This window comes from Strix aluco, chromosome Z (assembly GCF_031877795.1).
Source record: "Strix aluco isolate bStrAlu1 chromosome Z, bStrAlu1.hap1, whole genome shotgun sequence".
Classification (NCBI taxonomy): Eukaryota; Metazoa; Chordata; class Aves; order Strigiformes; family Strigidae; genus Strix; species Strix aluco.
Window position 1 is genome coordinate 80,611,152 of NC_133971.1, and position 12,898 is coordinate 80,624,049.

At 40.8% G+C, this 12,898-nt stretch overlaps 1 protein-coding gene across 2 annotated transcripts in view; it reads left to right on the forward strand.

The window, feature by feature from the left end:
- PARP8 (poly(ADP-ribose) polymerase family member 8) overlaps positions 1 to 12,898 on the forward strand; it is a 125,640-nt gene that overhangs the window by 90,748 nt on the left and 21,994 nt on the right. For both annotated transcript variants that reach the window (XM_074812588.1, XM_074812587.1), the window contains exon 15: positions 9,452 to 9,544. In XM_074812588.1, coding sequence (XP_074668689.1) covers positions 9,452 to 9,544 — 93 coding nt within the window. The remainder of the gene's footprint in view (positions 1 to 9,451; positions 9,545 to 12,898) is intronic.

Below are 12,898 nucleotides of genomic sequence, written 5' to 3' on the forward strand. Positions count from 1 at the left end.
TGGGAAGTCATGGTTGACCAGCTTGATAAACTACTATGATAAAGTGACTGCTCTGGTGGATGAGGGGAAAGCAGTGCATGTTGTCTACCTGGACTTCAGTAAGACCTTTGACAGTTTCTTTATAAGATCCTCATAGACAAGATGTTGATGCCTGGGCTGGATGAAGAGATAGTGAGGTAGACTGAAAACTCACTAAATCGTTGGCCCCAGAGTGTGATGATCAGTGGCACAAAGTCTAGCTGGAGACCAGTAACTAGTGGAGTACACCAGGGGTCAATGCCAGGTCCAGTCCTGTTTAATATCTTCATTAATCATCTGGATGATGGAGCAGAGTGTACCCTCAGTGAGTTTGCAGATGATACAAAAGTGGGAGAAGGGGGGTGATACTCCAGAGCAGTGGGATGCCGTTCAGAGAGACTGTGACAGGCAGGGTAAATGGGCTGACAGGAGTCTCATGCAGTTCAAGGAGAAGTGCAGAGTCCTGCACCTAGGGAGGAACAACCCCAGGCACCAATATATTCTGGGGGCCACCCAGCTGGAAAGCAGCTTGGCAGAAAAGGACCTGGGGGTCTTGGTGGACACCAAGTTGAACATGAGCCAGCAATGTGCTCTGGCAGTAAGGAAGGTTAATGTTATCCTGGACTGCATTAAACAATGGAATTGCCAGCATATGGAGGAGGGTGATCCTTCCCCTTTAGCCAGTACTGGTGAGGCCACACCTGGAGTACTGTGTCCAGTTCTGGGCTATCCCATACAACAGAGAGATGGAGCTACTGGAGAGGGTCCAGCGAAGGGCCGCTAAGATGATTAGGGGACTGAAGCATCTCACATAGGAGGAAAAACTAAGAGTTCTAGGACTGTTCAGCCTGGAAAAGAGAAGGCTCAGACAGGATCTTATTAATGTCTATATATACCTGAAGGGAGGGTGCAAAGAGAACGGAGATAGACTCTTTTCAGTGGTGCCCCGTGACAGGACAAGAGGCAATGGGCACAAATTGAAACACAGAAGGTTCCATAGGAACATCAGGAACCATTTTTCTACCTTTTTCACCTTTTCTGAGGGAGACTGACCATGGGAGCAGGTTGCCCAGAGAGGTTGTGGAGTCTACATCTTCGGAGACATTAGATGATGTCTGGACATGGTCCTGGGCAACTGGCTCCGAGAGGACCTACTTGAGCAGGGATGTTGAACCACATGACCTCCAGAGATCGCTTCCAACCTCAGTCATTCTGTAATTCTGTGGTCATATTCAGCTTTTACATAGTATAATTTGTGTGGCTAATGTCTATCTTACTGTCTATGCCTTCCCAAATTCTTCATTTACAAATATTAAAGCCATTGGTCAAACAGCATCAGTGAATGGATTTAGAGACCTGTGAGACAATTATACAGGACAAAAAAATCACAGAATATATTCAATAAGGTGATAAAAAACACCCTATTGCTAATTTTTCCTTCAGTCGAGAAGTCTCTTCAGAGTGCCATCTTGTGTTGAAACCTCAGACTGAGGCCTCTTTAGAACAAAGCAGGAAATAGTAAAAAACTCTGCAAAACTAAATATTGAAGCTATTTTCTTTGAAATTTGTACTCTGGTAATCTCTGATGTTTAAAGTTTTGCCTATAAAATATGAATGGTAAAATACTGTAAAACAATATTTGAAATACCTGCTGTTTGTATTTAGCTGTTAAGTAGAGTCTGGTAATTCTGAAATATCTCTTCTTGTGTTAGTAAGCTTACATTTTTAGAATGTTTTTCATCCCAGAGTGCTCATTTATGATTTATACATTATGGTTGAAATCTTGGCCTTAGAGAGTTCCTGTTGACTTGAAGAGGTTTTGGATTTCTCTGTCCTTTGAATATCTTCTTAGCCACCACTGAAACATAGTAGCGTTGATGTTCCAGAAACAGTACACTACTTAGGGTTGGGAGGTTTTTACAGTAGAATAAACATCATTGAACTGTGAAGAAAAGTGTAGGTATACAAATATGTTTAGTCAGACTAAATGTTTAGTCAGCCAAGATGCTTGAGGAATTCCAGGATTCATCTGGAATAACTCCATGGTCTTTTTCAGCATTACTCCACAATATAGGCTGGATTTATCTTTTTCTTTTTAATGGAAAAATCCTCTCCAGTTACAACCAGTACTTAAGTAGAATGGATTTCAATCCCTATATTTTTTAGCAAGAGAATGAAATGGCTGCAGTAGAGCTTTTCCTATTGCCAGTAACTTACCAAAGTGCACCTTGCCCAGCTAGCACTCCACAATACTTGTCTGTCTGCCAGCTATTTATATATTGGGGAAAAAAAAAAAAAAGAAGGTGTATAAGCTGTCCAAGAATGCAGAAAAAAACGAAAAGCAGAAAATAAGATCTGGATCAGCCAAAGCAAAACCAAACAGAACAAGTGACATTTCTTACTCAGCCTCAGTATACTCTCATCTTTTTGCAGGTTGTATCTGCTTGCCACTGTGGTATCTCCTATGTCTTTCAGCACCATATTCCATGTATCACATGAATATTGTGAGATTATTCAGAGAGCTTACCTCACAGATTTATAGTCAGATAGGGTATTATTGAATAAATTATTCCTGCTCTCTGGCAGTGTGTATGCCTATATAGAGCTTATAGTAGCTTGACTTCATTTAGTTTGTAGCATAAAATAGATTCAGTTGGAAGGGACCTACAACAATCATCTAGTCCAACTGTCTGATCAACTCAGGGTTGACCAAAAGGTAAAGCATGTTGTTAAGGGCATTGTCCAAATGCCTCTTAAACACTGACAGGCTTGGGGCATTGACCACCTCTCTAGGAAGCCTGTTCCAGACTTTGACCACCCTCCCAGTAAAGGAATGCTTCCTGAAGTCCAGTCTAAACCTCCCCTGGTGCAGCTTTGACCCATTCCCACATGTCACAGAATCACAGAATCATTCAGGTTGGAAAAGACCCTTGGGAATGTCCTGTCACTGGATACCAGGGAGAAGAGACCAGCACCTCCCTCTCCCCTTCCTGTCCCCAGGAAGCTGTAGAGAGCAAGGAGGTCACCCCTCAGCCTCCTTTTCTCCAAACTAGACAAGCCCAGAGTCCTCAGCCACTCCTCACAGGACATGCCTTCCAGCCCTCCCACCAGCTTTGCTGCCCTCCTCTGGATGCATTCAAGGACCTTCACATCCTCCTTAAACTGTGGGGCCCAGCACTGCCCACAGCACTCAAGGTGAGGCCGCACCAGCACTGAACACAGCGGGACAATCACCGCTTTTGACCGGCTGGTCATGCTGTGTCTGATGCACCCCAGGCTGCGGTTTGCCCTCTTGGCTGCCAGGGCACGCTGCTGGCTCACCGTGAGCCTGCTGTCAGCCAGCACCCCCAGATCCCTTTCTGCAGGGCTGCTCTCCAGCCACACCTCTCCCAGTTTAATCCTGTGTTTGGCCTTACTCCGACCTAGGTGCAGAATCCAGCCTTTCGACTTGTTAAATTCTAATCCCATTAATCATTGCCCAGTTCTCCAGTCTATCTAGATCCCTCTGCAAGGCCTCCTGTCCCTCAAGAGAGTCAACAGCAAACTTGCTAGTGGTGCATTCAACTCCTGCATCCAGACGGTTGATATATATATTGAGTAGAACTGGCCCTAGAACTGAGCCCTGAGGACACTGCTAGTGACTGGTCACCAGCCAGATGTAGCCCCATTCACTACAACCCTTTGAGCTCTGCCTTGCAGCCAGTTCTTCACCCAGCACACCGTGAACCCACTCACCCACAGTTGGACAGCTTGTCCAGAAGGATGCTGTGAGGGACGGCATGTCCCTCACAGGACAGATTTTAGCCTTACTAAAATCCAGAAAAACTTCATCCAACGCCTCCTCTTCATCCACTAAGCAGGTGACCTTATCATGCAAGCATATGAAATGAGTTAGACAGGAGTTCCCTTTTGTGAACCCATGTTGACTCAGCCTGATGATTGCATTGTTCTTTAAATACCTTTCAATAGTACACAGTATAATCTCCATAATTTTACCAGGAATTCAGGTTAGACTAACAGATCTGTAGTTCCCTATAGTAGTTTGACTTCATTTGAAAATTCAGGACACAGGTGTTCTTCTTGGTATTTTTTTACATTTAAAGCAATTCCTAAATTACTGTAAATATTTAATTTGAGTAAGTTTATTTTTAAATATATATTTTTATATAAAGCAAAATCCTGTCAATAAAGCTTATTAAAATACAAAGCTAAATTTTAATTTTAATAAATCATAGGCTTTTTAATCACTATGAGTTAGTGCTGGATGCTTAACTCAGAAGTATAAACCAGGACAGAGTAGGCAGATTGTGTTAAACTTGCCTTTCAGAATAATATTGATCATTAATAATTTAAAATTGCTTAAACTCTTAAGCTTGATAAACCTTATGTTACAGTTAAGGGTAATTCTGCATGATTTCAGTAAAGATTTAAGTAAATACAGAAATCAAACAGTTTGGACTCAAATGTTTACCTTGTAATTCTGTTGGAGTGTGTTCTAAGATGTACATTACATAAAACTTTTTATTTCATCAATTTTGAATGGAATTGACCCTTCTGTTATACTCTAGGAAACATAAAGGTCTTAAACTCATAAATGTGCTTTGCTCTAGTCCTCTTCCAGTGAATAAGAATTTTACATAAGGCGTTTAAGCAGCACTGATAGAAAGTATACAAGTGCCTCATCAGTGCCTGCCTTCCAGGTACTGCTTTAACCTCCTGTGTCAGATTTGTAGATACAGCTGAGGTTTCTGTAGCATTTGTTAATACACCTGAAAGCATGACTTACAGATGTAAGATATGAGGGAGCTGAAAGAGACCATTTCCTACAGCTCTGGATTCTGTTTCAGAATGAGTAATATTATTCTTGCTGCTCCACATATAACTGATCTTAGGTAATATGGACTCAGGTGATGGAGAATTATCAACCAATCTTATTTTGCCTTTTCTTACAAATATTGCAAAGACATATCTAAAAGTCCATAACTGACAGAAGCTGTGAAATAAACCTTAAACACTTGAAAGCGCACTTGCGAAAGAGACCTTTACCCACCAAGACTCCTCTCCTCAATCTCTCCTCTCTTATCTGCTCTTTCCCACTCCTTCCTTCCTTCCTTCCTTCCTTCCTTCCTTCCTTCCTTCCTTCCTTCCTTCCTTCCTTCCTTCCTTCCTTCCTTCCTTCCTTCCTTCCTTCCTTCCTTCCTTCCTTCCTTCCTTCCTTCCTTCCTTCCTTCCTTCCTTCCTCTTTCTGTATCCATCTATCCACATTTTCAGTATTATTGGTGCTGCGTTACATCCTCATCCTTCTGATGAGTGTAGTGAAGTGGAAGACAGAAGTGCCTACTATGGAAAAACTAACAATTACCATGGTTGAAAGTAGGAAACAGAACAGAGACATGAAGTCACATTTCATCTCCATGCCTGTTGCTTTCATTAGAAGAGAGATGGTCACTAAGGGTTTCACCCTCACCGTTTGTTACATTTGCTGTAAGTCAGGCTTTAAGCCTTCCCTGAGCTTCTCCTTTTAGTTCAAGAGTTTTTTGGTGTGTCAGTCATGTTGCAGCCTCATTAGTGTCTGTGTGACAGGAAAGGGTGGCACATTGCTCTTCTCAGCACAGTCGCAGCACACATTAGAAAGTAGCAAGAAGATCAATATTGGCTGTGAAAGTTTCAGCTTTTTCAAATTGAAAGAATGTCTGGAAAATATTTTAAGTAGTATATGAGTCCAGGAACCAGAATATGTCGTAGTACCTGCGTGGTTTGCCTGTCTGCCCTTCACTGCTGTAAGAAGTGACACTTGCATTGTAATACACATAAACTCTGATTGAGCCCTTTTTCATCACAGCAGCAGTTGGGTGGGTGCTACTGAGCATGCAAATAATGGGGATGGCTAAAGCAAAACTCTGAAAAGCTCAAAAAATGCTTTCTGCTTCTGTCAGTGCCTTCTGCTTCCAAGCTTTTGCAGTCTCAGGTTAACTGCCCAGCTCTTATTTTCTTCTGGCTTTTCCCCACTGGAATACTTAGCCTTCTAAATAGTCTTTCAGCACCAATGATCTTCATTTAGCTATCAGTTTTGTGGAAGTCGATGGCTTTATGTTAATTTTCTCCTTTCAAGTGAAAAATAACGTATGTGAGACCACTAGCAGCTGCTGTTCTTGAAGAGGAGTTACAGCTGCCCTCTTCAGGTAATGGAAAACAAAATTGCCCAGCTAGTCAGCTGTGCATGCTTTCAAGGTGATGGTTGTAATCTGTAAAATTCTGCGTGCACGTAAAATGAGGTTCGTGTTTGGAATTATATACTTAAGTGTATAAACCCTATTTTGTCATGTATTTTCCCTTTGAAAACTATGGAAACTAGTAATCTAATACAAATTGGATATGCTGTACCTTTATGGATATGGATCCACATCAGTAAAAACATGTCTATACTTTCATGTACCTACACAAAAGTTCTTAGAAAGTTCAGCTTGCTGAATTGTACATGTACTTGAACCAAAATAAGAGTATCCAAAAAGTGACATTGGAACAGCGTATCTTTTATTAATGTGTTAGTGGTGTTCTTGTTTATTTACCGTGGCTAGGGACATTTCTCATACTTAGGGTATGAAGTCAGAACAAGACTGTTCCTGTCCCAGGGGCTCACATCCTATTATAAGAGACAAGTGGATGCCATAAAGGGAAACACACTGGCAGTATGCAAAACATTAGCAGCAGTGTAAGAGAAGCCTTGAAATCCCAGTTTTCCCATAAAGCTTGGCCATTTTCTTTAAGTTGTCTTCTAGAATTGATTTATCAACTTAGTTTTCATATGTTTTCATTGGTTCTAGCGTGCACAATTGCAGACAAAACCAAAATATGGAAATGTGACACTGAATAGATCAATCACCATCATGTGACAAACAAAAGCTCTCCAAATCTTTGCTTCTTACTTGTAAACCAATCTTTTATTTTGGAGGGAAAGAAAGGAGTTTAAATGATTGAACCTAACTAACCACTGGAGTAGAGGACAGCCATACCAACATCTCTTGGAACACTCTACGTTAACACTTATGGGAAATTTAAGTTAAAAGTGTCTGATTTGGTTAAATAGGGACAAATTTCAGAAACAGGATCCAAAAGTGCTCTTAAAATGCCTGGAGTCTGGGTTAGAAGGCATCTGGGATGGATATGCGAAGGCAGACTATTGAGGTGTCCATATAGCTATAGGGTTTGGGTTATCTTCCCTGTTAGACTCTAGAGCCAAATACTTGGTGGGCATAAATGTTCATCAAATACATAAAATCAGAAGAATTGTATAGACTCTAACAGTAGTATCTGTTCCTCTTCAGAACTCAAATTTTGCTGTCTTGCTTCTCCTCATATCTATAGTTTTCCAGCCTTAAGATCTTAGCTCCAGTGTCCACCTGAGAGAAGAAAGGCCCTTCAAATGTCAAACATGGGTACAAAGACCATTTTCCTAACTTTCGTGTTCCAGATGCTCAGACATTTCTGGGATCATAACACAGAGGGTGGGGAAAAAAAAAAAAGCAAAGATGACAAATCCTCTATTGCCTTTGCCATCTTTAAGTCTCAAGATAACTTACTTTGTTGAGGTTGTAAACAAAATGTCAAAAATAAGTATTCTCTTAACACTTTTTTTCATGGCAGGCATGGCTAAACTTAGATTGGTCTGCTATTCCAGAGCATCCTTTTCTCTGATATAAAAGGGAATCTTGTGTATACCATTGATTATGATAGTCAAGGTGATAATGCCACCATGCTTCCCCAACTAAGCAGATGATTTACTCATCTTCCAAATGTGGAAAACCTAAGAATAATGACAATAATATATACTTTTTGTCTAGCGTGCCATGGCACAGTGAATTGGATCGTGTTAGGCTTCATCTGCTGCCTAATGCAATGTAACATGGCAGATAAAATAAATCAAATGGGTGACACTCCATTAGACTTAAAAGATGATAGCTCTTGTAAAGCAACTGATGGGTGAATATGTCAATACAGTGGATTTCAGATGTTTATTGAAGTCTTGAATCTTTGAAACCCGTTAAATGCATATTTTAAGGGCTATGAAACAAGTGACTACAAATACAACAGTATGCTTTGCTTTTTACTGACAAAGCTGTTGCCTGAAACAGAATTCAGCTAAATTTTATGTTTTCTTTGTGTGCTCAATCCATTCTTTCATTTCTGCAAGTGCTTCCTAGAGACATTGGCTTGAACTTCAAAGCGTACTGCTACAAATACTTTAGTAATTATCATGGTAGCTAGACTCAGAATTTTTAGTTACAAAAGTTCAGTAGAGCCTACCAAAGTTCATTTTAAGTTTCAGTGAGCTAGGATTTATAATATAGATTCAAAGAAATATTAGCCCAAAAAATATTTTTGATTGTTTTCAATGTTGTAATAAAAAGTTATGTTTATTGGGGTCCATTTTAAGGAAGGTTTTAATTTGTGTTTCTTTCTTGTATTTCTTTCAACCTTTTGTTCTTTTTGAATGCTTATAACTATTCACTGGGTGATTCATTACTTGAGCCTTTAAAAAATTGATCTGCTAATTATCTTTCAGTAAATAAGCATGGAGTTGCTGTAAGAGTTGTAACCAATTAGGAAGCTTATGAAGTCATGCCCATTCTCTTTACTTAAAGCTGTGTTTTGTTTTGTTTCTGCTTTGTTTGCTTTATGAAGGCAGAACACTCAATTCTCATTCAATATGCAGTTTAAATAAGTTTTTTTTATTTGATCATTGTGGTGGCATTCTGAATTAAATTTTGCAAAAATATAGTCAAAAAACTGGTTCAACAGCATGGGGGTTTTATTACTTTTTTAAATACCTGAAGAAAGAGCACCATTATTAAAATAATGCGACCTTCCTAAATACGGTGTTTATTCTATGAAAATATAATGTATTTCCTTAAAGTTTACAAATATATTGTTAAATTAGTGACAAAACAAAAGTAGCTTCTTCAAGAAACTTGTCTTCTAGATCAGATTTTTTTGTGTGTTCTCAACAGCAGAATTACAAGCTGTGAAGAAGAAAGCTGCATTTACAAAGGGGATGTGCCCACATTAGTTTCTGAATTTGTTCTCCATTAATTTTAGTTATGTAGGAGGTTTTCAGAGTCTGTTAGGATAGTGTTAGGATGTCTGGGTACTATGCCTTTAATATTGGTTTTGTAATCTATTTGGTAGCCTCTGTGAATACTTGCAAGTTTTAAAGTTCTTCACACTTGTTCTTCAGATTATTAAAATGCTTCTCTAATGCATCTTCCTCAATAGTTGTCATGTATTCATAATTTGAAATTAATGTTGCAGTTAATATCTGAAGAAAAAAAAATTAACATTAAATGTGTTTGGGTTTTGTTGTAGGTATGACATGATAAAACCAAGAACCGAAAACTAGAGCAAAAATTATAATTAACTTTCTTTCTTTGTGTAGCCCACTGTTTGTGAACGGGAGCTCTGTGTATTTGCTTTCCAAACGTTAGGAGTGATGAATGAAGCTGCTGATGAAATTGCAACTGGGGCTCAGGTAGAATTACCTAATTCTTATTACATGTGATTTTCTATAGTATACCCAGTCTTCTCAGCCTCTTCTAGTATTTATTTTGACTTGTATTCCCCATATGAGTACTGTTCGGTAAGGGTTATTTATTTGTCCACTCTTATAGCTGTAAATACACTGTTTTATGCATGGCATTTTCAAATGGTACTAATGAGGTGCTTTCATTGTTTTTCTTGCGTGTAATTAGAATAACCCTGTTTTCTTGTTGTATTCAATTAGGTCACCTGGGTTGTAAATAAAGGCAACCATTGTCATTTGCAGATAATTCCCGTTTATTTTCACCTAATGAGCCATTACTACTCTGGTGCAATTAATAAGCTACTTCCTGTTCATGGTGTTGGGATGCAGCTATCCACTGAGCATCTGTTGTTTTGATCATTAAATAACAGTGGGAAAGTCTTTAGTGATGTTGCTACATAGGTTTTTTCTCTCTTCTCAAGGATCAGGAATAAGCTTGCCTCCTGACTCTTGAGTTACTAATGTAGTTAAAACCATGTCATTGTTTTCTTTCATAATTTTGTATGTGCCTTAAAACAAAGTTTTTTAACTATGTTTCCAAATCACCATTTAGCCTTAGATTCCAGTAAATTCAAAAGATCTTATGTTTAAGATCCTTTTAAGGTCTTAAATTAAAAGTTTGCACATCTTAGGGCAGAGTGCATTCCTCTCTGATTTGCTAGACATATGTCATTCACTGTGCGTTTACGTAGTAAGCAACATGGGTTTTTTTGGAAAAGCAAACGTTCAGTTCAGTTAACTTTAACTAGCCCTAGTGAGTCTAGCCACTGGAAATAAACTATCCAGCTAAGTGCCTGAATACCAACTGTGGGCATATCCTCAAAGGAAGAAGCTTGCAGCAGTGTACACCAGCTTCTTCACTTGAGAATATGACTGCAGGATCTGAATATCAGCTCTTCATCTGACATCTGAAGACCATTAGATGGTTATATTTGCAACATCTAGCATACCAAACATTGGGATACCTGTGTAATCTTGTAAGAAATTGAGAGAGGTGTGCTAATGAAGCCCTACCTCTTTCTCAGCCTGAAGTCCTCTGAAGACCTCAGCTATGTGTTTCTGGGGACTAGAGGTGTTTTTTTTTTTTTTAATTCGGGCACTTACGTGATACGTTACATGTACATTTAGAATCATAGAATAGTTTGGGTTGGAAGGGACCATTAAAGGTCATCTAGTCCAATACCCCCTGTAATGAGCAGGGACATCTTCAACTAGATCAGGTTGCTCAAAGCCTCATCCAACCTGACCTTGAATATTTCAAGGGATGAGGCATCTGCAGCCTCTTTGGGCCTGTTTCAGTGTTTCACCACCCTCATCATAAAAAATGTCTTCATTGTAGCTATAAATCTACCCTCTTTTCGTTTAAAACCTTTACCCCTTGTCTTATCGCAATAGGAAGGCTCTGCTAAAATCTTTGTCCCCATCTTTCTTATAAACCCTCTTTAAGTGTTGAAAGGCTGCAGTAAGGTCTCCCTGGAGCCTTCTCTTCTTCAGGCAGAACAAGCCCAACTCTCTTAGCCTTTCCTCATCGGAGAGATGTTCCATCCCCCTGGTCATTTTTGTGGCTGTCCTCTGGACCCATTCCAGCAGGTCCATGTCTTTTCTGCACTGAGGACTCCAGAGCTGGACACAGTACCCGAGGTGGGATCTCACCAGAACAGAGTACAGGGGAGAATCACCTCCCTTGACCTGCTGGCCACGCTTCTTCTGATGTCCCCCAGCCTATGGTTGGCTTTCTGGACTGGGAGTGCACATTGCTGGCTCATGCCCAGCTTTACATCCACCAGTACCCCCAAGTCCTTCTCAGCATGGCTGCTCTCAATCCCTTCATCCCCTACCTGGTATTGATACCGCCATTTGCCCTGACCCATGTTCAGGACCTTGCACTTGACCTTATTGAACCTCTTGAGGTTCACATGGACCCACCTCTGAACTTCGCCCAGGTCCTTCTGAATGACATCGTGTCCCTCAAGCATGTCAGCTGGACCACTCAGCTTGGTATCATCTGCAGACTTTCTGAGGGTGTACTCAATCCCACTGTTTATGTCATTGATGAAGATAGTAAACACTACTGGTCCCAGTATGGACCCCTTGTCACCAATTTCCACCTGACATTAAGCCATTGACCACTATCCTCTCAATGCGACCATCCAGCCAGTTCCTCATCCATCAAACAGTCCACCCATCAAATCCATCTCTCTCCAATTTAGAGAGAAGGATGTTGTGGGGGGACCATGACAAAGGCCTTACAGAAGTCTAGATAGGTGACATCTGTAGCTCTTCCCTTGTCCACTGATGTAGTCACTCCATCAGAGAAGACCACAAGGTTGGTCAGGCAGGACTTGCCCTTCATGAAGCTCTGTTGGCTGTCTCAGATCACCTTCCTGTCCTCCATGAGCCTTAACATAGTTTCTAGGAGGATCTGTTCCATGATCTTCCCAGACACAGAGGGGAGGCTGACAGGTCAGTAGTTCCCAGGGTCCTCCTTTCTACCCTTTGTAAAAATGGGTGCAATGTTCCCCTATTTCCAGTCACCAGGGACTTCACCTGACTGACGTGACTTTTCAAATATCATGGAGAGTGGCTTGGCAGCTACATCAGACAATTCCCTCAGGACTCTGGGATACATCTCAGCAGGTTCTTTAAGCTTCTGTATGTTCGGGTTCCTCAGGGGGTCTCAAACCTGATCTTCTCTTACAGTGGAAAGGACTTTGCTTCCCCAGTCCCCATCTTGTGGTCCATCCACTTGAGAGATGTGGGAAGAGAGACTACCCATGAAGAGTGAGATAAAAAAGTGTTGAGTACCTCAGCCTTCTCCTTGTCCTTTGGTACCAGTTTGTCAGTTGTGTTCATCGAGTGGGGGTACACTATCTTTGACCTTCCTTTTATGGCTGACATACCTGTAGAAGCCTTTTTTTGCATCCCCTGCCAAGTTCAGCTCCAGCTGTGCCTTGGCCTCCCTAACTCTGCCTACACAACCAGCAATGTCCCTATGCTCTTCCCAGGATACCTGTCCCTGCTTCCACTGCCTGTGCATTTCCTTCTTGCCCTTTAATTTGACCATCAGGTCTTAACTCAGCCATGCTGGTCTCTTGCCTTCCTTTCCTGATTTTTCTTACACATGGGGATCAAGAGCTCATGCACTGTATGGAAAGCATCCTTAAAGATCTGCCAGCTCTGTTCTGCTCCATTGTCACTGAGGGCAGTTTCCCAGTGGGTCCTATTGACCGATTCCTTCAACAGCTGGAAGTTTGCTTTCCTAAAATTAGAGGACAATTAGGTACAAACTTATATTGTGCATTA